Raw genomic sequence first — 25,976 nt, 5'->3', positions numbered from 1 at the left:
ACAACGCCTTCTATCCACGCTTTTCTCCCGATTCACACAGTCCGTTGATGACTCAAACGATTGCAAGGAGCGGATTTTTGCTGGCACCATTTAAGGCTATTACTATAATGTACTATAATGTTGCCACATTGAATACCTGGCTCAAATTTTTACCATCTTCACATACGAGAAAAAACCCGCCTCAGGTGCCGAGAAATTTTTGCTCCAACTCTGTTGGACTGGGGAAAAATAGCTAATGTTGGTCATTTACGTCCTAGTCATGGCATGGTAACTTCGACCATCTTTATTATTATCGAAATCACGATTATTAACAAGTTCATTTGTTTCTCTCTCTGTGTCGTGATTATTGTAAATATTAATTTATTATTATTATTATTATTATTATTATTATTATTATTATTATTATTATTATTATTATTATTATTATTATTATTATTATTATTATTATTATTATTATTATTATTATTATTATTATCATTATTATCATCATCATCATCATCATCATCATCATCATCATCATCATCATCATCATCATCATTATTATTATTATTATTATTATTATTATTATTATTATTATTATTATTATTATTATTATTATTGCTGCAAAAATTGATATGAAGGAATGTGAACGAGTTAAGTCAAACATTTCTTGATATGATGCTATATGCTAAATGCATGATCTTCGCGTGAATATGCGTGTTTGACTTTGTGTGTGTGTGTGTGTGTGTGCGTGCGCGTTCATCTCACATACACACACACACACACACACACACAGATAGGTAGATAGATAGATAGATGAGATAGAAGAAGAGAGAGAGAGAGAGAGAGAGAGAGAGAGAGAGAGAGAGAGAGAGAGAGAGAGAGAGGAGAAGAGAGAGAGAAGATCTTGTATGGTGTCATGTTTGATTTCCGAAGTGGAATGGGGCTGTTTCATGACGTAACTACAGTACTCTTTTAATAGGCCATGGGCTGTTTACATTCTTACGCTTTGTAAGTTTTGAAATTACCCTTTGTTCGATTGACATTCAATGTCTGCATGTGTCCCTTTAGCCATTCGTGATTTATATAAACAAACTATTGAAAAGATTTGCAGAATAGAAACATCACATGCAAATTTACTTACAAGTATGTAAGTTTTTTTTTTCTTTCTTTTATATTTGCACATGTAGCATGTGTAAGTCATTTTCGTCTGGCACCACTTTATACTGTAAGCATGCCACGCCGCTGCTCGTATTATTTGATTAGTTAAAACACCAAACGAAATTTTAATATTATTGTTTTATTAAATGACAACAATGCGATAAAAAGGAGTGGTGACAACTGATAGACAAAATAAAACAAAAAATCCCACCTGCTAGTGCTAGGTTCGAAACACACACACACACACACACACACACACACACACACGCACGCACGCACGCACACACACACACACACACACACACACACATCTAGTCACATTCATTTCAAACAATAACTATAACCCATTAGAGAAGAGGGATGATGTGGTCTTTATTTTCTCATCATAGATCATTGTCATTGCGATAATTAGTGTGAAGTAAATTTTGAAAGTTACCGCGAATAATGGAATCGTCCAAGGCGTTGATGAATGTCACGTAACTCCTATCTCCTCCACCCCACACACAAGAGGTACGTTAGCGGCACAGATATAAACCCTCTTCCGCACAAGGACAGGACTGTCCTGGGACAGTCCTGTCCCAAATCTGTAACATATATAATTTAGAGAAATCTATCGCACCTATTGGGACGGGACAAAACAGTCCCATTGTGTCCCAAGCCGTTGTGAAATGCTACAAAATCAACCGGACAGGACTGTCCCAGTCCCGTGTTCATATCCTTTGTGATAGTAGAAAAATATAGCAGCCTTCCGCACTAGGACAAAAAAGTCCCAGACTTGGCGGCGCCGTGTCAAAATTGAAATGCCTGTCTATATTTTCTGCATCCCTACTACTACTACTACTACTACTACTACTACTACTACTACTACTACTACTACTACTACTACTACTACTACTACTACTACTACTACTACTACTACTACTACTACTACTACTACTACTACTACTACTACTACTACTACTACTGCTGGTGCTAATGACACTAATATATTAATACCTACATCCCTTATATTTTGTATTTATTTTCAATTCCATTGTATTTATTTTCCAACAATAGTCCACACTTTATTTTAGTTCACTTTCTATACTGCATTACACAGTTTCTTCCCGCCTCCCCTCTTTTGACATAATTAAGTACGCACCTTTTATAAATTTCTATTGCTCTGTTTTAATTCGCGCTTCCTCACAAAGTAGCATACAATTTCCTGCCCATCAATGTTTTTGTTTATGCATCTTAACAACGCCACTACCACATTATCTCATTCGTCTGTAGTTTTTAATTCATCATGTGTTGTTGATGAAGGGGAAACCCGATACGTCCATTTTATCTGTTTTCGTATATTAAACTGAAGCTTACATTCAATTTCACAGTTATAATTTATTTATTTAGTTCAATTCTGAATATAAAAAAGCAAGAACAATTCAAAAAACAATTCTATGTGATGAAACCACGTACAGAAGGCATAGCAACATAAACATTTTCGGCAATTTAAAAACGTATGTTTATAAATATAATTTAAGAAGTGTCACACTTTGTGACACAGCAGTAACGTGTCTAAAACCGGTCGCACGTCTATTCGGTAACTTGTGGAATCAATTATCTTTATCGTTATTTATTTCGGGAATTCTCAATGAAAATATTTTTAAGTAAGTCCTTCTGAGCCACTTGGACTCATTGCAAAACAAATTAAGTCCTTTAGAGCCTTGTAGCCAATGGTGCAGGAGTTATTCCGGTTTCAATAGCGTGAAGCGGACAATTAACGTATTTGTTTGAAAACCTTTGAACAGGACGCTAGTCTGTAGTCTATCGCAGATTACTATCCCAGCTTGACAGGTACCCTTTTACACCTGAATAGAGTGAGTGATTGGAGTAAATTTTCTTGCTCTAGAAAGTACAAATTGGCTTCGGTCGGAATCGAACACAGAACCTCTGAGTCCAGAGTACAACGCGCTAACCATGAGCCATCTTGCCTCCTAAGCTTATAAATCCGGAACTTATCCATGTTTCTGTAGCGTTGAGCAGACAGATAACAGTTTAAACTTTAAAAAAAAAAATTCCCTTTTTCATCCCATAGGGGAAATTTTTCTCGAGGGTCTATTCCAAGGGGAGACTGGAATGACCCAGGCGTCAGCCGCAATGCAGCGCCGAAAATTTAGCTAGGACGAGGTATAACCCAGGCGTCAACCGCAGTGCAGCGCCGCAAATTGAGCTAGGCGAGGTGACTTACTCAACTGATGCCTTTCGGGTACGAAGCATGCTGACTTTCTATTATCCTCTTGAATGATGCTAGTCCGTCAAAGATTACTTTCATCAGCGAACTGGTACTCATTTGCACCTGGGTAAAATGAGGTGATTCCAAGAAAGTCATTTTAAGATAAGATAAGATCGGAGATCACCATAGAGTCTACGGAATTGACCCTTGAGCAATCTTTGGGTCATTAAAGAATGCACCCAATATTGTTTTCTCTTTCAATTTGTCTTTTTTTTCCACGTAGTAAAGCACAGAAATATGCAACCTCTATTTCATCCATTACTACTATACTACTACTACTACTACTACTACTATACTACTACTACTACTAGTAGTAGTATAGTAGTAGTAGTAGTAGTAGTAGTATAGTAGTAGTAGTAGTAGTAGTAGTAGTAGTAGTAGTAGTAGTAGTAGTAGTAGTAGTAGTGTAGTAGTAGTAGTAGTAGTAGTAGTAGTATTTGTAGTAGTAGTAGTAGTAGTAGTAGTAGTAGTGTGTGTGTAGTAGTAGAGTAGTGTGTAGTAGTAGTAGTAGTAAGTAGTAGTAGTAGTAGTAGTAGTAGTAGTAGTAGTAGTAGTAGTAGTGTAGTAGTAGTAGTAGTAGTAGTAGTAGTAGTAGTAGTAGTAGTAGATAGTTAGTAGTAGTAGTAGTAGTAGTAGTAGTAGTAGTAGTAGTAGTAGTAGTAGTAGTAGTAGTAGTAGTAGTAGTAGTAGTAGTAGTAGTAGTAGTAGTAGTAGTAGTAGTAGCAATAATATTACTCTTGCTATAATAATATTTCATGTTATATAAATCTTATGTAAACAAATCCCATTGTACAGTGTAAAAAATCATTATCGTCATGTCGTATCTTATGTTGATTCATAAAATGTGAATTATCATATTAGAGTTGCAATTGCCTACAAATAAACTTTTGAATCTTGTAAAAAAAAAAAAATAATGCATTCGCGCAGGTGTGTCCTGGGACAGTCCTGTCCTAGTGCGGAAACCCTTTTGAATAGAAGTTTTCTCCAGTGGGACAAGACAAATTTGTCCCGGGACAGTTTTGTTTCACCTAGGCCCTAGTCTGTGGTACTGACCAATAGTCACTTCGTATTTAAATTGTGAATTCCTTATTGTACGAAATCGTCTGGAAACTGCTTATACTGTCAAAAATTGCCAATTTGCCGTTTTAAAAACCAAATTCCAAAAAAGCAGGTGCTTTTGATAAAAATCTGAAAATGGAGAGACTTTGGTTGGAAGTACAGTACAAAACTACTTTTTCCATCTGAAGCTTTTCTATTGTCACCTTTGGGTTATTTTTTTTTTAGATCCCAGGCTCAGGCTTTACATACTGATCTTTACTTTGCACGTGAGGTTTTATTATTTTGGGGTTTTTTTTTTAAAAGCGCTTTGTCTGGGGAAAAGTGGTTTTGGCATTTTGATTTTTTGTTTTGATGTTTTTTTTTATGTTGGGGGGGGGGGGGGGGCTTGGGCTTGGTTTGATAATTTGATTTCACCATTTTTTAGACTAAGACATAATGGAACTACATTCATTTAACAGTACACTGGAACTGTTCATGGTAGCGAATTAAGAAAAAAAAATTATAGGATTTATATCTAACAAAAGTGAAATTGAATGGAAGCTTAGAAGATTTGATTAACGAAGATAGATTATATGGAGCCAATGGAGCTTCCGTTCAATTTGACTATTGTTGTTTTAATTTTTTCTTCGAGCTTCATTTGCGTTTTGAACATTATAACTGAAAAATGTAAAGCATGTTTTTTTACAGCTTGTTTGGCATTTGTGCAAAAATAATCTGGCATACCTTCGTTTATTGTTTATTTTCAGAACCAATTGAACCAATTTAATTTTGTAGTAAGTCGACAACTCTACACAATACACAAGAGTTGTTTTGTTTAGGAAGTGTCGGAAAGATATCATTATTATCATCATTCATCATCCAGGTCTCGCGGAAATTTGCATTTATTTTTTTTTTCATTTAAAGAAAAAAATTATAAAATTTCAACAAAAATACTCCCCCCACCCAAAATTATTTTTTAAAAATTGAATTTTAACAACAAAATAAAAGTAATGCAATCTTCCACGATCAACCCAGCCTTTCACGGTGGGCTTCAATTTTTTTTTCATTTAAATTTAAAGAACACAATTATAAAATTTCAATAAAAATACTCCCCCCACCAAAAAAAAAAAAAATTGAATTTAAACAACAACAAAATAAAAGTAATGCAATATGCAATCTTCCACGATCAACCCAGCCTTTCACGGTGGGCTTCAATTTTTTTGTTTACAAGTAACCGAACCAATTATTGACTTATGAAGTTTTCGCTAAGAGATTGGTAACTCATGCGACTTCAGATTCAGCAGTAGTCAGTCAGTAGCATCAAAACTTGGTTTTCAGTTTGAGTTTGTGGTTGGCATGGGTTTCATACAAGTACAAGGCTATGGTTTCTTCATACCACTCACGAAAGAAGTACCAGGACATAGTGGACTCATTTAACCCCTAAATAGTAATCTCATAAAGTCAACACATTTGTGTTTTAAGGTTAATTTCGTATGATTACCATTTGTATGAAATACAGAAACCATGAATTAGTAGATGAAATGTGAGTCCACCATATCTCGACCCATCAATGAGCTTAGGGTAACCGGGAAGAAAATGAATCCAAGATAACTTTATGCTGATGATCATATTTAAAATCCACCAAAAACTGAGACAACAAGTTGTTGATGTTTGAATATATATTACTCCCTCGAAAACTTCGTGATACGGTAATCAGTTTTTAGGCATTTTTTAAATATAAAAATTATTATTATGCATGTGGATGCAAATTTGGCTGATGCAACGCATTAAAGTACCCTCGGATTGCTTCACCTCTGTACAGTTATCTGTTCTAAAGGTATGACACTCACTTTCGGATCGGTTTGAGAGTTGTGAGTCCTTGTAAAAGGCTCTTTCATTCTCTCACTGTACTCAGATGTAAAATGTCTCGTCCTTCATGTTAAGTGTTGCTGTTGGCTAGGGAACCTGTGTAAAGCGCTTTGAGCATGTTTAGAGGATATAGAAAAAAAAAAAGCTATATTATAAAAGCTAACTTTTTTTGTTTGTTTTGTTTTGTTTTTGTTGGGTTTTTAAAAATGAAAAGCTGAAAATCAGCCTATATTTTTGCTACGTGTTCATTTTAAGATTCACAATAATTTCCAATCTAGCTTTTAAATATATGGATGATCTGGGATTTTAAATATATGGATGATCTGGGCTTTCAAACACTTTATAAATACTCAGCTTTGATAGAAGCAAAAATTTGAGCCAGGGTTGATCAAATATGAATTTCCTTGACTATGAGGAAATCGTTCAATTCACATGGAATTTTCAAGAAAAAGTTATTAATTTCTCATAGTCATAGTCATAGGATTACATGAGAATATGTTACTGTGCACCAAAGGACACATACTAGAAATTCAACTTTGTCAAAAGGAAGTTAGAACAAATAAAAGAGGAAAGAAAGCCCTGTTGTGAAATTCTCCTTCAGCACAGATCGTTGTTTGCTCATTCTCATCATTTACATTGAAATTGAAGATTTGATTGAGGCTGTAAGAAAGCACCCAGTATTGTTTGATAAAAGGTAGAGTGAAGTTGCAGACGTTGGAATAGATTGTGAATTTTGACATATATTATTACTGCCTTGATTCTCTCCCTCTTGAGGGTTTTTTTTTTGAGCTTTCTTTTATGTAGCGCAAAATCCACTAAATATGCCCAAAGCGCTTTACAAGGGATCCCTAGCCAACAGCAACTTAACATGTAGGATGGGACATTTTACAGCTGAATACAATGAGAGAATGTGAGTAAAGAGCCTTTTCCAAGGACACAACTATGCACCTCTCAAACTCAGGACCTTCCGATCCAAAAGCAAGTGTTATACCTTTAGACCACATAACTATACAGAGGTGTAAGCAACCTTTGAGTACTTTTGGTACATTTATATGTTGCATCAATAAACTTTTTTCCCATTCACGATGTTTGGTGGATTTTTAGTAAGATCATCAGCATAATGTGTGCAGCTAAATGTAGTAAAGGTAGCTTGGGACCAATTTCTTCCCAGTTCCCCTATTTTCTAGCTTAAATCTATTCTAACATAGTGCTGTGCTATGCTGTTCCCCTCACAATTTGACTAAACAACAAAATCTGGGATTAAACAACTCATATTATTCTGTTTTGAAATTGTTAAAAGTGACAAAAGATTATACTTATGCCACCAAAGAAAAAGGAGCTCCGATCTAAAGTTTTGGCAGATGGGAGTTTGAGGTTGTCCATCCCATGCTTCAACAAAACTAGAGATGAAAGTCTGACAGAGACTAAGGATGTTAAGCTCCTTGTGAGTATTGTGGATTTTTTCAGCATTTTACCCAAATAATATAATTAAATCAAAACCTTTGAAAGTTTAATAAACTGCTGTCCGCTTAAGTTAGACTGTGTTAAAATAAACTCTTGCTTAAACTAAACTCTGAGGCTGGTCCTGATTTTTCTGCTCTAAATCATTAATTATTTTGGAGAGTTATTTTAATCGGTGAGCTAGTGCAGATAAGATAAATTCATCAATCTGGATCTGCGAGACTGGGATAGACACTGATGATACTCAGCTTTATAAATAGTGTAAGTCGCCTATTGGTTCAAGCAATGGAGAACTGTGTGGATAATGTTAAGAAATGGATGGTCATAAATAAATTTAAAATGAACAAAGAAAAAAAATAATTTCATATTACAACCTGAATAATATCATAAACAACATGAATCATTCTTTTTTGATAATTAAAAAAGAAAAAGTTAAGAATTTCGGTTATATTTTTTACTCCATGTTCACCATGAGCCATCACATTGACGGCTTATGTAAAACTTTGTACTTTTAGAAGAATTGGACAATTTGCTAGATTTTTAGATCAAAACTCTATTCAAGTGCGTGTTTCATCCTTTATATTCTCTAGGATTGATTATTGCAATGCTTTAGTGTATAAAATTGCCAACTATATACTAAACAGGCTCCAGTGCATACAGAAACGCACTGCAATTTTTTTAAAGACGAAGAATAATCACGTTACACCGCTGTTTTGGACACTACACTTGTTGCCTGTCGAGCAGAGAGTTATATATAAAATTGCAGTTATGTGTTTTAAATATTTTAACCAAATGACACCATCCTATCTATCAGATCTTTAATGCCATTATGATCCTCCTCGATCCCTAAGATCCAGATATCAACTCCTTCGTGTACCTTAAAAAAAATAATTTTCTGGTAGGGTATTATCTGATGCCGTCCCAAATTTGTGGAATTCACTGCCATTAGATGTTAGAAGTAGAGTATTTTCGTCTGAAATGACATTCAAAAAGTACTTTAAATCACACCTGATGAAATCTTCGTTGTCTTACCACTATTTATGTCAGTTAGTTTGTGGGTTCTTTAGGTTGCCATCTAATTGAGATAATCGAAATATGTAAAAAGTGCGTTAAAGAACAGAATCAACAGTTTTAGAAACAGTCTATAAACATTTCTTTGTTGAGATTTTTTGAATCCTGATGGATTTTTGGGGGTTTGTGTTTTTCATGATAGGTTGGATCAGACAAAATCTTAATCGAGGCTCACAAGAAAGTGTTATGTACACACATCCCATATTTCAATGCAATGTTCTCTGGGAGTTTCCATGAATCCACACAGGAAGTCATTGACCTACCAGACATTGAATCAGATGTTCCTGTCAGGAAGTTGGTGGATTTGTTTTATAAGGGAACATTAGCAGGTATGACTTTATCTTTGGTGATGGTTTAAATCTCTTCTTCTTCTTCTTCTTCTTCTTCTTCTTCTTCTTCTTCTTCTTCTTCTTCTTCTTCTTCTTCTTCTTCTTCTTCTTCTTCTTCTTCTTCTTCTCTTCTTCTTCTTCTCTTCTTCTTCTTCTTCTCTTCTTCTTCTTCTTCTTCTTCTTCTTCTTCTTCTTCTTCTTCTTCTTCTTCTTCTTCTTCTTCTTCTTCTTTCTTCTTCTTCTTCTTCTTCTTCTTCTTCTTCTTCTTCTTCTTCTTCTTCTTCTTCTTCTTCTTCTTCTTCTTCTTCTTCTTCTTCTTCTTCTTCTTCTTCTTTCTTCTTCTTCTTCTTCTTCTTCTTCTTCTTCTTCTTCTTCTTCTTCTTCTTCTTCTTCTTCTTCTTCTTCTTCTTCTTCTTCTTCTTCTTCTTCTTCTTCTTCTCTTCTTCTTCTTCTTCTTTCTTCTTCTTCTTCTTCTTCTTCTTCTTCTTCTTCTTCTTCTTCTTCTTCTTCTTCTTCTTCTTCTTCTTCTTCTTCTTCTTCTTTCTTCTTCTTCTTCTTCTTCTTCTTCTTCTTTCTTCTTCTTCTTCTTCTTCTTCTTCTTCTTCTTCTTCTTCTTCTTCTTCTTCTTCTTCTTCTTCTTCTTCTTCTTCTTCTTCTTCTTCTTCTTCTTCTTCTTCTTCTTCTTCTTCTTCTTCTTCTTCTTCTTCTTCTTCTTCTTCTTCTTCTTCTTCTTCTTCTTCTTCTTCTTCTTCTTCTTCTTCTTCTTCTTCTTCTTCTTCTTCTTCTTCTTCTTCTTCTTCTTCTTCTCCTTCTGGGTGGGGTTCCTGACCTCCCATAGTGGGCAGGGAGGTATGTACTGTGTCTTCTATCCCCCTATATCTGTTTTCCAACTTGCTTTCTGTCTTTGTCTTGGAATGAGATTACATTACTTGGTTTTGTCCTGGCCCTGGCTGAGAGGGAGACAGTCAAATGTCTGGTTAGTTTTGGGGGATGATATTTTTTTCCTTGTAAATCATCTATCTGTTATGCATCGTATTATGTTTTGTATACATTATATATATGATTCGTAAACATTTGAGTGTATTCCTCTTAGTGGGGACATGTGCTTGTGTCTGGATGAGACTTTTAGGTGATCTCAAACTAAGTACTGTGATAGTGTGCTCTTGGAATCTACACCTGTTTCCTATTTGAACCAATTCCCCTTTTTTGTCTTCATTTTTCTTGGATGCTTTAATTGTAATTATAGAAATTTTTACTTTCCCATTTTCTTCCTTTTTACTGGCGCTGATATGACCTTAATGTGTTGCAAGCGCCGTAAAACCCTTAAAAACAAACAAAACAACATCTTCTCCTTCTTCTTCTTCTTCTTCTTCTTCTTCTTCTTCTTCTTCTTCTTCTTCTTCTTCTTCTTCTTCTTCTTCTTCTTCTTCTTCTTCTTCTTCTTCTTCTTCTTCTTCTTTTTCTTTTTTTAAAAAATAATCTAAGAATATCCGATAAAAGAGGATGAATGTAAAAAAATGTATTTGTGAGTTTGTAATTTAGGCAGTAGGCTGTGTTTATAGTGTCCAGTATTTCATTTGTTTACTGACATTGGTGAGATCCCATAATTTACAGATTCAGGGGGAAAGAAAGAGTTGAAGCTGACATCCATTCATTTGTGATTTTTCTTCCTGAATGGTAATCACATCTTGATAATTGCGACAGTTGAGCATGGTCACTGACTGGATAGGTAACAACGAGCATATTATTCAAGCATTGGCTATCTTTCTGTCCTGGGGTAGATAATAAATGACACAAATGGGCTGTCTGAAGATATTTATAAATGAAAAAAAAAAATTAAGACAGATATTCATAATTACAAATGTCTTTATTTCAAAAGGAGAAAGAAATCAGATAAACAACAGATAAAAATTCATTTTGCAGTTTTCCTCATTTTCATTTGTTCTTTGGCACCACAAGTTCTTCTCATCTCAGCGATGCAGTCCATGCTGTCTTTAAGCCTGGTCATCGGGAGGAGGCTTAGGCATGCTTGAGTTCGAAGTAGACATAATCCAAAGATTTCCATGAGTGAATTTCAAGTCATTTCTCTTTGTTGGTTAGTTTTGATCGCACATCACCACGTGTTGTTGCTCCATCGTTATTTGTCATTGTAGTTTTTGTTTGATTTTGTTAGTTTGGTTTGATCTTTTTTCTTCCAAATCCAAAATGTGCCTTATGATGGCATGCTTAAAGACGGCATGGTCTGTATACTTATGAGGCCTGTTAGAAGAACAATCAAGCAGTTAAAATCAGTAACATGATGTGAAGAGCATTAGATATGAGTTGTTGCCAAATAAGACCATTGAAAATCTACTCGGGGGTAGGCATCATCTGGAATTCAATTAGATATCTATTCTTCTGTTATTACACAGGTTTTGTCCCACCAAATAGAGAATTGATCAACCTTAGCACCTCAGAAGAAGCAGCTCCCATTTGATTATTCATAAGTGTATAAATATTTTGACTTGTAGCTTAAGACACTCTTTTGTGTATGAATACAACAAACCAAAGGGATATGATTTTCCCATGCCTACAGCCAAAACGAGCTCCCTCAAGAGGTCTTCGTTCCTGTGTGCTACAAATCATTTAACCAGTACTCAATAATTTCCAGTCAACCTCTGCCTAAGAGATGACACTGGAAGTAAATAATCATTGAAGCTTGTGGACGACTCTAGCCTGTTTCTTTGATGTGGTCTTGTGATATAATGTCTTATTGTAAGCATGGACCATTGTGCTCCTCCTGATGTGTGAGGCTACAATGTGTGTCTGCAAGAAGACAATCTACAAGACTAAAAAGAACAAAATTATACACGGTAGAGATAAAAAAATATGCACTACCTCAAAATCTTTCTTTTTCTAAAATAGGAGGCATTTGGAAATGACCTTTTGACTTCTCATTGATTAACATTTTTTTTTTTTTTTTTTTTTCAAATTGACATGGACAATTAGTTGAATTATTGTACTATTGCCCTGTATGTTGGTATTGTTACCCTGAACGAATCTACTATTATTATTAAATTATCATTTCTCACTTTGTAATAGTCACTTGATATATAATTCAAGATATGATCAGACATATGTCATGCTCAAGTCTCTTTTTTCTTCTCTTATTCTTCTCTCAGTGACAACTCAGGATGTCCAGGACTTGTTTGTCGTGTGTGACATCTGGGGCCTGGACGCTGTCAGAAGTCATTGTGTCAACTTTATGATACAAGAACTTGATTGCCACAACTGTTTTGGTGGGTGAAGTTGCTGGAATGTGTTAACAACCTTTTATCTTGTTGATGACTTTTTGATAAGATATGCATTGCATCATTATCATCATCATCATCATCATCATCATCATCATCATCATCATCATCATCATCATCATCATCATATTATTATTATTATTATTATTATTATTATTATTATTATTATTATTGTTGTTATTATTATTATTATTATTATTATTATTATTATTATTATTATTACTATTATTATTATTACTTATTATTATTATTATTATTATTATTATTATTATTATTATTATTATTATTATTATTATTATTATTATTATTATTATTATTATTATTGAAAGCCATCCTCTGAATTACTTGGATCAATTTCGTCACTCAGATCTCTTGTCTCTTGGGGAAATGTACTCCATCCAAAATATTGTTGATATAAGCCGTGACCTAATTTCCAGGGAATTCCAAATTATTTCAAAACTGGATTCTTTTGTGGACTTGCCTGTGAATGTTTTGATGTCACTGGTGCAGAGAATGGATTTGAATATGGGTATGTATTTTTTAATCAAGATCTTAGTTTAAGGACAATGAATGACTATTAAGACCATTTAGAGCTTGGCTTTTCTGTCATGATTGTTTCTAGAATATGACTACAGTGCAACACCTGGAAAGATATCGCCCGAGACTGGAAAATTATGTCATTATCCAGGGGTGTCGTTATTCTGGGGTTTTCAGGATGGTTGAAAAAGGTGGCCTGTATATAGCGATGCGATGTGCAGACCAACCAGCGCCTGTGATAAGACACGTTCCGACCACTTTCGAATGTGTATTTTTCCCCGTTGACAAAGGGTTTACCAGTTACATTTTAACTTCTTATGTTTATTGTCATTGTCTTGATCATAAATAGTGATGAGCAAACTCGTCACAGGCTACTTTAAAGACGAAATGTAATTGATAAATTAAGGGGCAGGCTCTGGTATTAGGCAAAGACCTGAAAAATGTGTCCAGCACTGTTTCATACACATTTTTCCAGATCTTTATTTTAAAGCCAATGACGTGTTGCTGTTTAAATATATCGAGCCAAACATTGCTCACTTGAAAATCCGTCACTTCAAGCTTGTACTCAATAATTTTTTGCCTGTTCGCAGATGATCAGCCAGAGGCCGATGCATTTGAGTTGTGCCAAATGGGCGTTTTCGTAAGATTCACCACAAAAATACTTGGAACACTAAGTCATTTTGAAAAACTAATGTCAAAACTCATTTTCATCAGTAGGACATCTGATTGGTCGAAAAAGAAGAGTTTTTATTGGCTAAGAGGACAAGATGACATTGGTCGGAAACTATGTTGCCTAATAGGGTAGATTTTTTGTATCAAGTGTTGGTCTCAACTGGTGATTATTGCTGTATTGATGTCGCTAAAAAGGAGTTTAACTAAATTGTATGCCCCTATTTTGGGGTTTTATTACTAATAATATAGCAAAAAATCAGGGCCATAGGTTAGTGTTGACTGATTATGACCATAGTGATGAAATGTAAAACAGTATTGTGTCCCTTTCATAAGAAATTTTCAAATTTTAAGTGCGGTGCAAATCAGTGCTTGGCAACACGAGGTTTTTAAAAACGCCTGGAATGTGTCTTTCTATGGTGGGAATCATTTGAATTTGTATTTAAAAAAAAAAAAAGAATCAAGTGCTGGTGTCTGTTTTGAATGTTTAGATTTATTTTCTTACGTGTGCTCATTGCCTCAGGGATCTTCTATATTTTTCTTTGAATCCCTTTTACTGAGTTTTGTGTTTATGACCCATGTTTGGTGTGGGGACTCAGATATTAAATTAGATCCATAAACTCTCTTTTGTTTTTCTATTATTGAAGGCAAATATACTACCTAAAAGTGTCAAAAACGCCATAAAGACCCCCAAACTCTACATCTAATCTTTATTATTGTTTTTGCCAGGATACTCAAAGGAGGATGTAATGCTAAAGGCTGTGACAAGATGGCTGCGACACAACTGGCCAGAAAGGGAAAAACACTTAAAAGATCTTCTACCCCACATTAAATATTCTCGCTGCTCTCAGCAAATCCGTGAAGATTTTATCAGCCTTCATCCTGAAACTATTAAAAAAGGTATGGCTGAGAATTACTAAACTCCTGAATTATAATTTCAACATTAACAATATGTCAATTTTTATGTCAGTAATTTTGAACAAGTTCCTAATTTCATTGGGAGCCAGCATTGAGAACGAATTCGAAATTTTTAATGCAAGAGTTCAAGAATACTTTTATTATCCCCTTCTCATGACCTCACATACTATTTCTATCAAAATGTATTGTTTTTGCACCAATCAGTTCTCATATTTAGCGATTTGACCATAAGAATTATCATTGTGATCACAATATCATTACCCCTCTTACTTCCTGAATGTGACTTTCAAACAAAAGAAATAAACATCAACATTAGTTTTCAGTCAAAAAAGTTGTCGTATTTATATGATGAGAAGAAAAAAAGAATTCAAGACTTTTGTCAAGGTCGAAACACAAAAACAATAAATCTACACTATAAATTTAACGACTTTTCCACCATTCTGAGTGCCAACAAAACCAGAGTCAACATCAGTCAGTCAGTCAGTTCCCAGAATGAAGATTACCCTTGTATCGTGCGATGCAAATTTCATGAATTCCATACAAATAAGGGGATCCCGGTAGCCCAGTTGGTTGAGCACTCGCTTCATATGCAAAGCGGCCGAGATCGAGCCCAGGTGCAGTCAAGATTTTTTTCTGATCCCCCTGTCTACCCAGCAGTGAATGGGGAGCTGGGTCTATTACATCTGGTGGAAAGTACTTTGTGATATACTATCAAAGGATGGCAAGCAATTGCTATTGTCCATTTCACGCTATAGAAACCAGAATAAACGCTGGCTCCATGGGCTGAATGGCTCTGAAGGACTATTTTCCATACCAATTGACCTGCGATTTTCATGGTAAGGCATTACAGGCAAATTCGAGGAATTCTCACAGACCTCTCCTTTTTAGTAGTCTAAATTCCATTTCGACCTCTCCAGTAGTTATCCCATAAGGGGTGATTCAAATGTACCTATTATTTGATAAAATTTAAATTACCATTTCAGATCTTGAAAAAAAAAATAGCTGACAAAATAACAGAAAAGGCAGAGTAGTTGAATACATGAAATTTATGGTTCAATCAAATGCACTGATATCTTCAGCTAAGTTGAAGAAAAGTGAGCTTGGGGCCCTTATACTGCTGTGGAAACACTTGTTAAGGAGTTGAGTTATCCCCACTAACAGAGAAACTTAAGTGTTGAAGGGATAATTCATTGTTTTAATCCTTGAATTAAAAAAAAACAAGTTACTTTGAAAACTCCTTCAGATGAAACCATGGTAACAATTTTAAATGTTGCTCATACTTAATTTTTAATGTTATTTGTTAGCTTTATTTGATAACTTCTACTGAGAAAGCTATGAATGCTTTGAAAATATGATAAATAAAAAAAAACAAATGAAAGTAGAAATATTAAACTTTCATACAACATAGTGATATTTCAACTCATTCAATATGGGTATCTCACAAAGGATAAAACAAAACATTGTTAAATTGAACAAAATGGCAATCCACGTCATCTCTGTGAGTGAGCATTCACAGTGACTGGGTCACCTGGTGGCGGGAACTGGACACCACCTCCACTAATTTTGTTTTTTTTAATTATGTTATGCATGACACGGCGTCTAATCTGCACTATAAATCTGACCGTTTAGTTTCCCGCTGTTCCGAGCGCCGACGTAACCTCACCCGACAGGTAACCGGGGTCAACAGCGGTCAGCCGATATCAATTCCCAGAACGTAGATTTGACGTGCATTGGGTGATACCAATGGATGATTTCCGTACCAATTAACCTCACGATCTTCGTGACGATGCAATTCCACCCAAATGCAAAGAATTCTCGCAGACCTCCTCTTTCCATCGGTCCAATTTTTATTTCAATATCTCCAGTACTTATTCCACAAGCCGTGATTCAAATTCACATATTTTTCTATAACATTTAAATAAAATTACTTGTAATTACCTCAGGATTCTAAAAAAACGTTGCTATAAACTTTAAATTTTTTTTGGTGTGATTCACAAGGCACACGTTTTACTACGAAATGAGGTAAGTTTCATTTACTCTTCAGTTTTCATTATTTTGTAATGATTATTTTTCCGCGGTAGGTCAGGTAATAATGATATTACCTCTTTAGCCTTGTTATTGAAACGTAATATTTCGCTGCGGTTTTATTGTTAATTGTATTTTTATTTTTTATTTTTTTCAATGATGAGTTAATTTGATTTTTAAATTGCATAATTTGAATTATCTTGCTAATGTTTAATTTTAAATGACATTGTGTGTTGGGCCTCAACTTAGCTCAACTGCTTGTTAGAATTTTCCTGCCCCCCCCCCCCCCTTTCTTTCACCAAATTGGGTGAAGTATTTGGTTTTTCTTTTTCCAAATTTTATGTACGCTGTTATGTATGCATGGATATGAGAAGTAATACAGAGTGTTTTAAAACTCATTTTATTCATTAATTCACTATATCATTGCTTACATCGCTCAGTCAATTTTGAATTTTCTCTTACAGCATGGACCACACAATTGCAAGTCATAACCAAGCAGTGAATTCATTATGTAGGACATGTCGTGGTATGCTTTGTTTAACACAGAAATAGAAACGTGCCCGCAAGAAACCATTTAAATGTTCAAATTATTCTAATAACATTCTTTTAGTCTATGGGACTGACACGGCATTGGACAAGCAAGGAGCACACTCATAATTTATGTGTAAAAAGTACACATTATAAAGCACATTGAACACACGACTCATTAGCTTCTTTGTATTTTCTCATTGCCAAGACGCTAATAATAAATAAATCAACCTTGAAACGGGTTGCACTTGCATGTTTGATATCGACAGAGTAGAATATAACAACAAACTCCAAAACGCAGGAGAGACTTTCAAATCTCATGCACGAGCCACTCACCCTCAGGGATGGTCTTATTGCCTCTGAATTGGACAGAATACCGCATTACACAACAGGCTTACCACAGCAGATCATTCATTGGCAACCACTGCCACAAATACTAACAAGAAAAGTCTACACTTACAATTATCCAACAAACAAAGAACTGCACCCACGACCCACTCATCATTGACGACGCTTGCAGTATTGGATTAATTTTCGACAATATAAACAAGGCCTATAGTCATGTGCACAACTTTATTTCACACACAAAATCGATCAAAGCAGACACGATCCAATATATTCAAAGTGCAATAAAACATTACACGGATACATACAGAAAATATTTTCCAAACAAAATAATCCCAAAACAACACCTCCTTGAGTACCAGTGCATACCACACATCACTCAATATAAGTTTGGACTTAGACTTCTTGGAGAACAAGGCACAGAGACCTGTCACCAAACAACAGCAAAATTGGAAAAAAAAGAGCATCCGGCATTATCAATGATATGAATAAAATGCGATTTGTCATCAACGCAATTCAGTTAAAGACCAGCCCCAAACTACACTGACGAGTTTGAATGCTCGTAGCGGATATATTTGTGTTGAGGAAAAATACGTTTTTTGTGAGGAGAAGTATTTACATCTTCTCTTTATAATACATAAAATTCAGACAAATCCATAGCAACGTTTTTTTTTCTCTAATTTTTGAAATGTTGCACCCGCTATATTTTTTGTGTAATTTGTTACCGTTCATTGATAACTTATATTGAGAAATCTAGTAATACTATGAAAAAATAAAAAACACACAGTAAAAGTAGAAAATATAAACTTTTATACCAAGTAGTGATATTTCAACTCATTCAATATGGGTGTCTAACAGACAATAAAACAAAACATTGTTAAATTGAGTGAAACGGCAATCCCCGTTAGGTAAATTCCTCTCGGTGATTGACCGCTCACCGTGACCGGGTCAGCAGGTGTCAGGAACGGGATCCCGTCTCAACTAAACTGTTGTCGTTGTGTACGCTGTGATGAACTATAAATTGTATTTTTTTTATGGTTTGGTTCTTTAAAAAATTGATATTTTTCTTATATTTTTTTTCACATGCAGTAAGTAGCATAAAAACCTTTTCTCTTCATGAAGAGATTAGATTGGTCTACATTTAAAGAAAGAGAATTAAATCATCCCATATATAAATGATATTATGTATGTTTCTCATCATTTATTTCAGTGGTGGATGAGCGTATGGCACCTTACATCCATGAACCTGGTTGGATCTGGTTGCCGTCAGACTATGAGCCCACTCGAAAGCACAGAGAAAAGATTATGGCCTTCTGTGGACATTCGCACACTCGGATCAGGTTAGCATATAAAATAATAATAATAATAATAATAGTAATGATAATAATAATAATAATAAATATAATAAAAATAATAATAATAATAATAATAATAATAATAATAATAATAATAATAATAATAATAATAATAATTCATCCAAAGAATGGAAATTCATTTACAGACCTGGCATGCATAAAAATGTATAAATATAAAGTTAAGAATTTATGACGACAATGTATATATATATATATATATATATATATATATATATATATATATATATATATATATATGTATATATATATATATATATATATATATATATATATATATATATTACAAAGTGAAATGAAATATGTTGTCCCTATGTCCATCCATGTCCATTTATCAAGAATGAAATGCTACTTGTTTTCCTATTACTTCATAAAATCGAGTCATTTAGACCTGGGGTGGGCAGGAAGGTCACTGTTGCTGTGTCTTCTATCCCACTATATTTCCTTTTTCACATTGATTTCTTTCTTTGTCTTTGAATGAGATGGTTCTGTCGTGGCCTTGGCCGAGTCCTTGGCTGAGGGGGAAACAGTTAAATGTATAGTCATGGTCTTAGGAGATGATTTTTTCCTTATAAATAATCTCTCTTGTGTACTGTACTGTTATATTTATTGTTTTGAATGTTAGAGGGATCCTGTATTTGAGTCTGGATGAGATTGTGATTTTAAACTAAGCGCACGTAGTAAGCTCTTAGAATCTACTTCTGTATTCTATTTGAAACAGTCAAATTTGTCTTACTTTTTCTTGAGCACTTTTTGTAAATCTAGAATCTTTGACAACCAAATATTCTTACTTATTACTGGCACTAAATGTGTCGCATGCGCCAAAAATCCTTAAATACAATCAAAATAAGTCACTCAGACAAAATGTTATCAGATGAATTGCAGTAACAGCTGCATGCCGTAAACCTGGCTATCAAGATGTAGATTCCCCTTTACATTGCATACAGTTACATACATCATATTTATACTGCAGTATTAAACCATATCAAAATGATTAATGGCATTGTAATAGCATTAATTAATTGGAAGGACAGTGTCCCATTGCCTTCCTATAATGGATCTTATGTGGTTTAAGTATGATTATTCTGAAAGGGTTTTTGCATATTCAACATAACTTTGTCTTAAAAATTCTATGTAGTTAAGTCTTAATTTTGAAATATTCATACATTTATTTAAAAGTGTACTATTCAATTCCTTGCAATATGAAATCTAAATTAACTACCAGTTGAAAGAAGGCCTAATTTTTCACATTTCAATATTTTTTGGACTCTCTGGGACGCATTAATTTGATACCTTTTGCTTTGCAGTCAACCAACAGCAATGTTCAGATGCTTTCACCAATTCCTGCTTTGAAGTTTTTTCGAATTTAGGCAATCTTGTGGTCTTAATAATTGGTCTTAATAAATATTCCAGGTCATTAATGGTTTTCAGTTTCATGTTCATGTTTTCTAAGTTTAACAAAGCTCTGTTAATTTTAACCGGTTGTGTGTTACCTACCTCAAAATGTTTCTCTATATTTTATAACAAAGACAGACCTAAGCACAATTCTCATAATTCAATATCCAACTAAGATCGCCAACAAATCATTGTAGTAAAAACGTCATGAAAAGTCTTTATTTTAAAAATCTTAGACAATCATTGGCACCTATTCAGACATATTCATTGGTGCGATTACTTTTAGCTATAAGCTTTACTTAGACTTTTCACACCAGTTTTAGTACAGTGAGTTCTTAGTGATCTTAGCTGAATGTTAGATGCTGAAATTGGGATTTCATTGTCTGTGCCACAGTTGTTTAAACGAATAGATTTTACAAGGGTTCAATACAGTTTTAATTATGTATTGAATTTGATTTTGTTAAATTTTATTTTATCGTCTCAAATGTTTGAGATTTCTTTAAGCAGTGGTTGAAAGTTGCTTTCTTCTGTTAATGCCTTTACCATCAACTATCAGTGACCCTAGATTTTTGATGGTTCCTCCTAGATTGTTATTTACATTTACTTGCAGTCATCCCAACTACTGGGTAACCTTTGTGGTGTAATGGTAGCATGTCTCCTGTAATCAGGAGGTCTGAGGTTCGATCCCCAGTTGATTTTGTAGAATGATTTTTCTTGTAACTTTTTCTCTGCTTTGTCTGGCATTGTTTCATACACACCTTTTCAGACTTTTGTTCTCCTCAATTAAGCCATTAAAAAATCCAATTTTATAATTTAAGCTGATTAATTCAACTTAAAGCAGTATGTCCACTCTAACATTATGATAACCATACTAACTTTATATTTTATATTTTTACAGTCCTGTATCTCCCAAACTCAAATCAGTTGAGATGTTCAATGTGGACACCCGTAATTCATGCTCTGTAGATTTGTCAGAGGCGCCATCTTATGGTGTGGCCTTCAACTTGTTTGGCCGGATTATCTACTTTGCCGTCTTTGTTCACACAGACCCAGCCACAAAAAAACCCATTGTCAATTCAGAGATATACACATTTAGACCAGAGCAGCCAGTATCTACCAATTTATACAGAGTCACCCCAAATGTGTTCTCAAAAGAAGCCTCAGATTGCATCAGACGTTGTCTGATTTCCAATGGTTGTGTTGCTCATTGTCCAATGAAAAATCGGATCTACACAGTCACTGTGCAGAATGTGGACTGTCTTAAACTGATCTGTAGCAATGGAGAGGTACGGTGTGAATATGTAAGTAACATAGTAAATTACACGTTGATTGGTGATATTATCTTTGTTTTTTTCTGTGCTGATTATTACTGCTGTATTGATATTAGTGTTAGTCTTCCAGAGATTAATTTTGTTCGGACTCAATGGCCTGATCAAATTTCTATGAGTTATAATAGAAAGAGATACCTATTGGTTTAGGAACAACCCAGGAGACCTAAAAGATTACAAGAACGGATGGGACCAAATATAGCTGTTGTGAATTAAATATCTCATTGGGAGGCATTCTGTATCCAACCGTCATCCTGTACACATGTATCTTATATTAATGTTTAATAAACGTTCGTAACTGTAACAATTTGGTTTGTTGATTCTTGGAAATATATAATTAATTCATGATCTGAGAACGAAATAATAGCCTAATTGGATTTGCTTAGGCCATGGCTGAGATTCTCAGAGGAAAGGCAGTTAAATGAAGCATTGTGAAGTTTATTGAACATGGTGAAACTTGACATTTGCTATCAAAATCTGTATTTTTACTTACATTTTTAAATTCCCTCCGATTTTGTCTCTTTTCACACTTCAATTATTACTTTCACTTTAACAGGAGAAACCGTTACCAAACCTTAAAGAATTCCTCCATGACAGCCATGTTGGAATGAGAAGTGCTTGTTGCAAGGGAAAGCTGTACGTAATCGGAGGGAGGTGGGGCCCTGAGCTAGAAGTGGACGTCAGCAATATTATGTTGGTGTTGAATGGAGAGGATATGTTGTGGAAAAAAATATTTTTTAACATGTCAAGACCCAGATCTGATTTTGCTGTTGCTGTGAATGGTAAGTGAGGATGGATTTCAAGTTAAAATGAGCTTTTGGAACATTAAAAACTTTATGTGATGTGAAATATTTATGAAATATTACATTGTATGGAAGTGTATTTATCCGTCCCCATAGTAGAGGCTTTTACTTTTATCAAACTGAAATATCTACATCTAGTAACCTAAATTGAAAAAAAACCTCAGATAAATGATTTGAATGGCAGCTTTTTATTACTACATATGAACTAAATGTTGTAGCTATTGCCTGCTGGTCACTGTAGCCAAATGGATGAGCTGGATGTCCAATGTAACAAAACAATGGAGGTTCAATATATATATAGATTTTATTTTTCAGTGTTATTTTTCTTTTTGTTTTTTATTTTTAACATTGGCTTTTTATCAATATTGAAAACGTAAATTTTCTATTTTCTTTTATCTATTTCCTGAATTGTTACACATCTTATCAGCATACTTGTTATGGGTCTCTGATATCAACTTGAAGCTTGATTTTGAAAAATAAAAATAAAACAAAACAATGACATGATAATGACAACTTGCAAATGTAGTTCTTAAAGTACAATTTTAAGATTTTATTTAAAGTTCAGACATAGCTATATGTGTGGCCTACAACAGTAGAAATTGGGTACCTAATACAGTGGTGATCGCCTAAATGCCCGGGGTCGGGAAGCAGAAATTAGGCGTTTAGGCAAAGCGGGCAATTAGACGAAGTTGGTCATTGGAGCTAAAGATAATGAATTTGAGAAGAGTATTACCATGGTAGGTAATTATTTGGATGTCACTCATGGCTGATTTGAAGAATTTTATTATTTACTTTATGATTAAATCAATTTCTTTATTTTGCTTCTATGTTTTGTTTCATGCTTTTTCTGTTTTTTTTTTTTTTTTTGCTTTAGTATTATATTTGTGTTCTTATTGTTTATTATTATTATTATCATTATTATTATTATTATTATTATTATTATTATTATTATTATTATTATTATTATTATTATTGTTATTATTATTATTATTATTATTATTATTATTATTATTATTATTATTATTATTATTGTTATTATTATTATTATTATTATTATTATTATTATTATTATTATTATTATTATTATTATTATTTTAAATTTTGAAACAAAAATTGGAAGGCATGGGGGGGGGGGGGTCTTTTCTTTATGTCAAACAAAGCTGTCCACATTGTGAAATTGTGCCACAGTATTGGGAGATTGAAAAAATAATAAAATCGTGAGGTTGTTAAAGCGGGCACTTAGGTAGAATTCGTTTTTAGAAGCGGGCAGTTAGAGTTGTGTTTTACAAAAATTCTGTTTTGCTGAGAAAGTGGGCACATAGGCAAAACAGGCATTAGGCGATCACCACTGTATATCCAAAACCGGTCCTCTTTATATACACTGTCATATATTTTAAGATTATTGAATTATCATAGGGTCATAACAATGAATCAATATAAATGCCCTCTAATATGATGATGATGATAATCACCATCAATGTTATTGTTATTATTATTATTATTATTATTATTATTATTATTATTGTGTTGTTGTTGTTATTGTTATAGTTACTGTTGTTATTAATATTAGTTCTATTAATTTTTATATTATAAGTATTATTTTTATTATTATTATTATTATTATTATTATTATTATTATTATTATTATTATTATTATTATTATTATTATTATTATTATTAATAGTGGTGGTAGCAGTAGTAGTAGTAGAAGTAGTAGTAGTAGTAGTAGTAGTAGTAGTAGTAGTAGTAGTAGTAGTAGTCGTAGTAGTTGTTGTAGTAGTAGTTGTAGCAGTAGTAGTAGTAGTAATAGTAGTTGTTGTAGTATTATTATTATTATTATTATTATTATTATTATTATTATTATTATTATTATTATTATTATTATTATTATTATTATTATATTTCAAATACAAAACCAGGTCATACTATGGTTGTATCGGGTGGTTTTGGTGGATATGAGCATCCAAAACGATTAAGAGATTGTGAAAGGTTTGCTGATAATGATCCTATCTGGTGTTGTTTTGCCCCATTGAGACAGTACAAAACTCACCATTGCATGGTTGTAGCCAATGGCACATTCTATGCTCTTGGAGGTGAGTAAATTCTTTCCATCTATTTTAACATGTAATGTAATGTTGCAGCTGCGGTGTCTGTTTTACTTGGTAAAGTAATTTTTGGAATTAAATGATAGGGAGTCGTGGAATATGGGACTATTTTAGTGTCAATAGTTAAACTAAATGCATTCAAGCCTTCCTCCATTAATCAAGCAAACTTTTCGGTTAATAACTCAGTTGTTTCACAAATAAATATTGAACATTAGTTTTTTATATCCTATTTCCACTCATTTTCCTTTTGTTTTTGTCTCAATCCAGGCAAAACCTACGCCTCTCATAAGTTGATAAATGCTGACGAGGGAGGTTGGCAGCCAGGGGGTGCTAGAATCGTATCAAATCTAATAGAGAAATATCATAAAGACACTGTCAGTTGGGAGCGTTTTGGAAAATTGAAGAAAGGACGGTGTATGTTTTCTGCCATTTCTGTGTGAGGAGGATATTTAATTAACTGTTTTTTTAAAAATGTTACCATGTATTTTGAACACTAAAATCAAAGTGTGCACAAACCTGTACTTATATACAGTTAAGTGGAAATATAATTCAGACATGAGTTCTACTTTAATTTTTTTTTTTATATTGTTTCATTAAAATTACAAGCAACTGGACAACTTTGACTTGAATGTTTTCTTTATGGATTACTAGTTTGCAAAATGAATAAGACTGATTTTTTAAAAATGATTCCACACTCATTAATTATGATTTTTTGATAAAATTATATTCATAATTCAGATTACATTGTTTTCTTGCCTCTTTTATGTTTTTTAAATTTCTTTTGATCATAGATATATAGATAAGGATGACTTTAAATTAATTGGAAAAAAAACATGAACGCAAGTGATTTTTCGTGGTCACTTTATATGTGAAATGCTTTCCATGGTTTTAGTAAGATGCTTTATTCATTCCCCTTATAGTCCATTTGGAACTAAATTCCTAAACAATGGAATCCTGATAAAGCCAACACCACCGGACCAGAAAAATTGGTTGACTTTGACTTTATCCATTATCAATGGAACACACTTAGAACAGAAAATTTGGAACCAACAATAGGTGTTGACTTTAAGCAGAAGTTAACTTTAACAGTGTTGACTTTATGTAGCAATGATATTGAAAATTCTTGTTTTCTATTTTTGTAGGAAATACTACTCTTAAATCAAAGCCCTATCTCCACTGAGTAAAAATCTTTTTGAATTTTGAAAATCCATTAATATATAACAAAGTTTTGAAGTTTCAAAGATGTCATTTATTTGGGTGACTCACAAAGAGAAAAAAATACGGAAAATATGGGACGCTTTTTATGCGTTTTATTCTGGTTTGTGGCTGTATCTCGCTTAATACGTGGAATTAGATATTAAAACTTGGCAATTTTATGGCAAAATTATCAGAATATATGATGAAGACATCAGAAGAGTTCTAACTTATATAGTTTTAGAGCTGTATGGCTAGGGTCAACTATAATTTTGTTTTAAAATAT

General features: G+C 33.6%; 1 protein-coding gene across 4 annotated transcripts; it reads left to right on the top strand.

Annotated features, from left to right (window-relative positions):
* Positions 1–5,205: 5,205 nt before the first annotated feature.
* On the top strand, positions 5,206–25,235 carry LOC144980963 (kelch-like protein 41a). Of its 4 annotated transcripts, none has more exons than XM_078928979.1 (11): positions 5,206–5,244; positions 7,528–7,763; positions 8,994–9,180; positions 12,342–12,458; positions 12,838–12,999; positions 14,406–14,576; positions 18,703–18,832; positions 21,159–21,561; positions 22,145–22,370; positions 24,311–24,484; positions 24,764–25,235. In XM_078928979.1, exons 2-11 carry the CDS (start codon positions 7,638–7,640, stop codon positions 24,934–24,936), a joined length of 1,869 nt encoding a protein of 622 aa, XP_078785105.1. In that variant the 5' UTR covers positions 5,206–5,244; positions 7,528–7,637; the 3' UTR covers positions 24,937–25,235. The 4 variants fall into 4 exon arrangements, with proteins under 4 accessions (XP_078785105.1, XP_078785106.1, XP_078785104.1 ...); XM_078928980.1 differs by lacking the exon at positions 5,206–5,244 and adding an exon at positions 5,249–5,333 and having other exon boundaries at positions 21,159–21,546; XM_078928978.1 differs by lacking the exon at positions 5,206–5,244 and adding an exon at positions 5,249–5,333.
* Positions 25,236–25,976: the final 741 nt, after the last annotated feature.

This window comes from Berghia stephanieae, chromosome 10, assembly GCF_034508935.2.
Source record: "Berghia stephanieae isolate SIO BIC M18660-M18661 chromosome 10, UCSD_Bste_1.3, whole genome shotgun sequence".
NCBI lineage: Eukaryota > Metazoa > Mollusca > Gastropoda > Nudibranchia > Aeolidiidae > Berghia > Berghia stephanieae.
This window is presented reverse-complemented; position numbering and strand designations above follow the sequence as displayed.

What these genes read in the sequence shown, in the direction of transcription:
- LOC144980963 (XM_078928979.1), top strand. Translation starts at nt 7,638, where the DNA reads ATGCCACCAAAGAAAAAGGAGCTCCGATCTAAAGTTTTGGCAGATGGG. An exon ending in TCCTGAAACTATTAAAAAAG is followed by an intron (nt 14,577 to 18,702) that starts GTATGGCTGAGA and finishes CATTTATTTCAG; the next exon opens with TGGTGGATGAGCGTATGGCA. An exon ending in CATTCGCACACTCGGATCAG is followed by an intron (nt 18,833 to 21,158) that starts GTTAGCATATAA and finishes ATATTTTTACAG; the next exon opens with TCCTGTATCTCCCAAACTCA.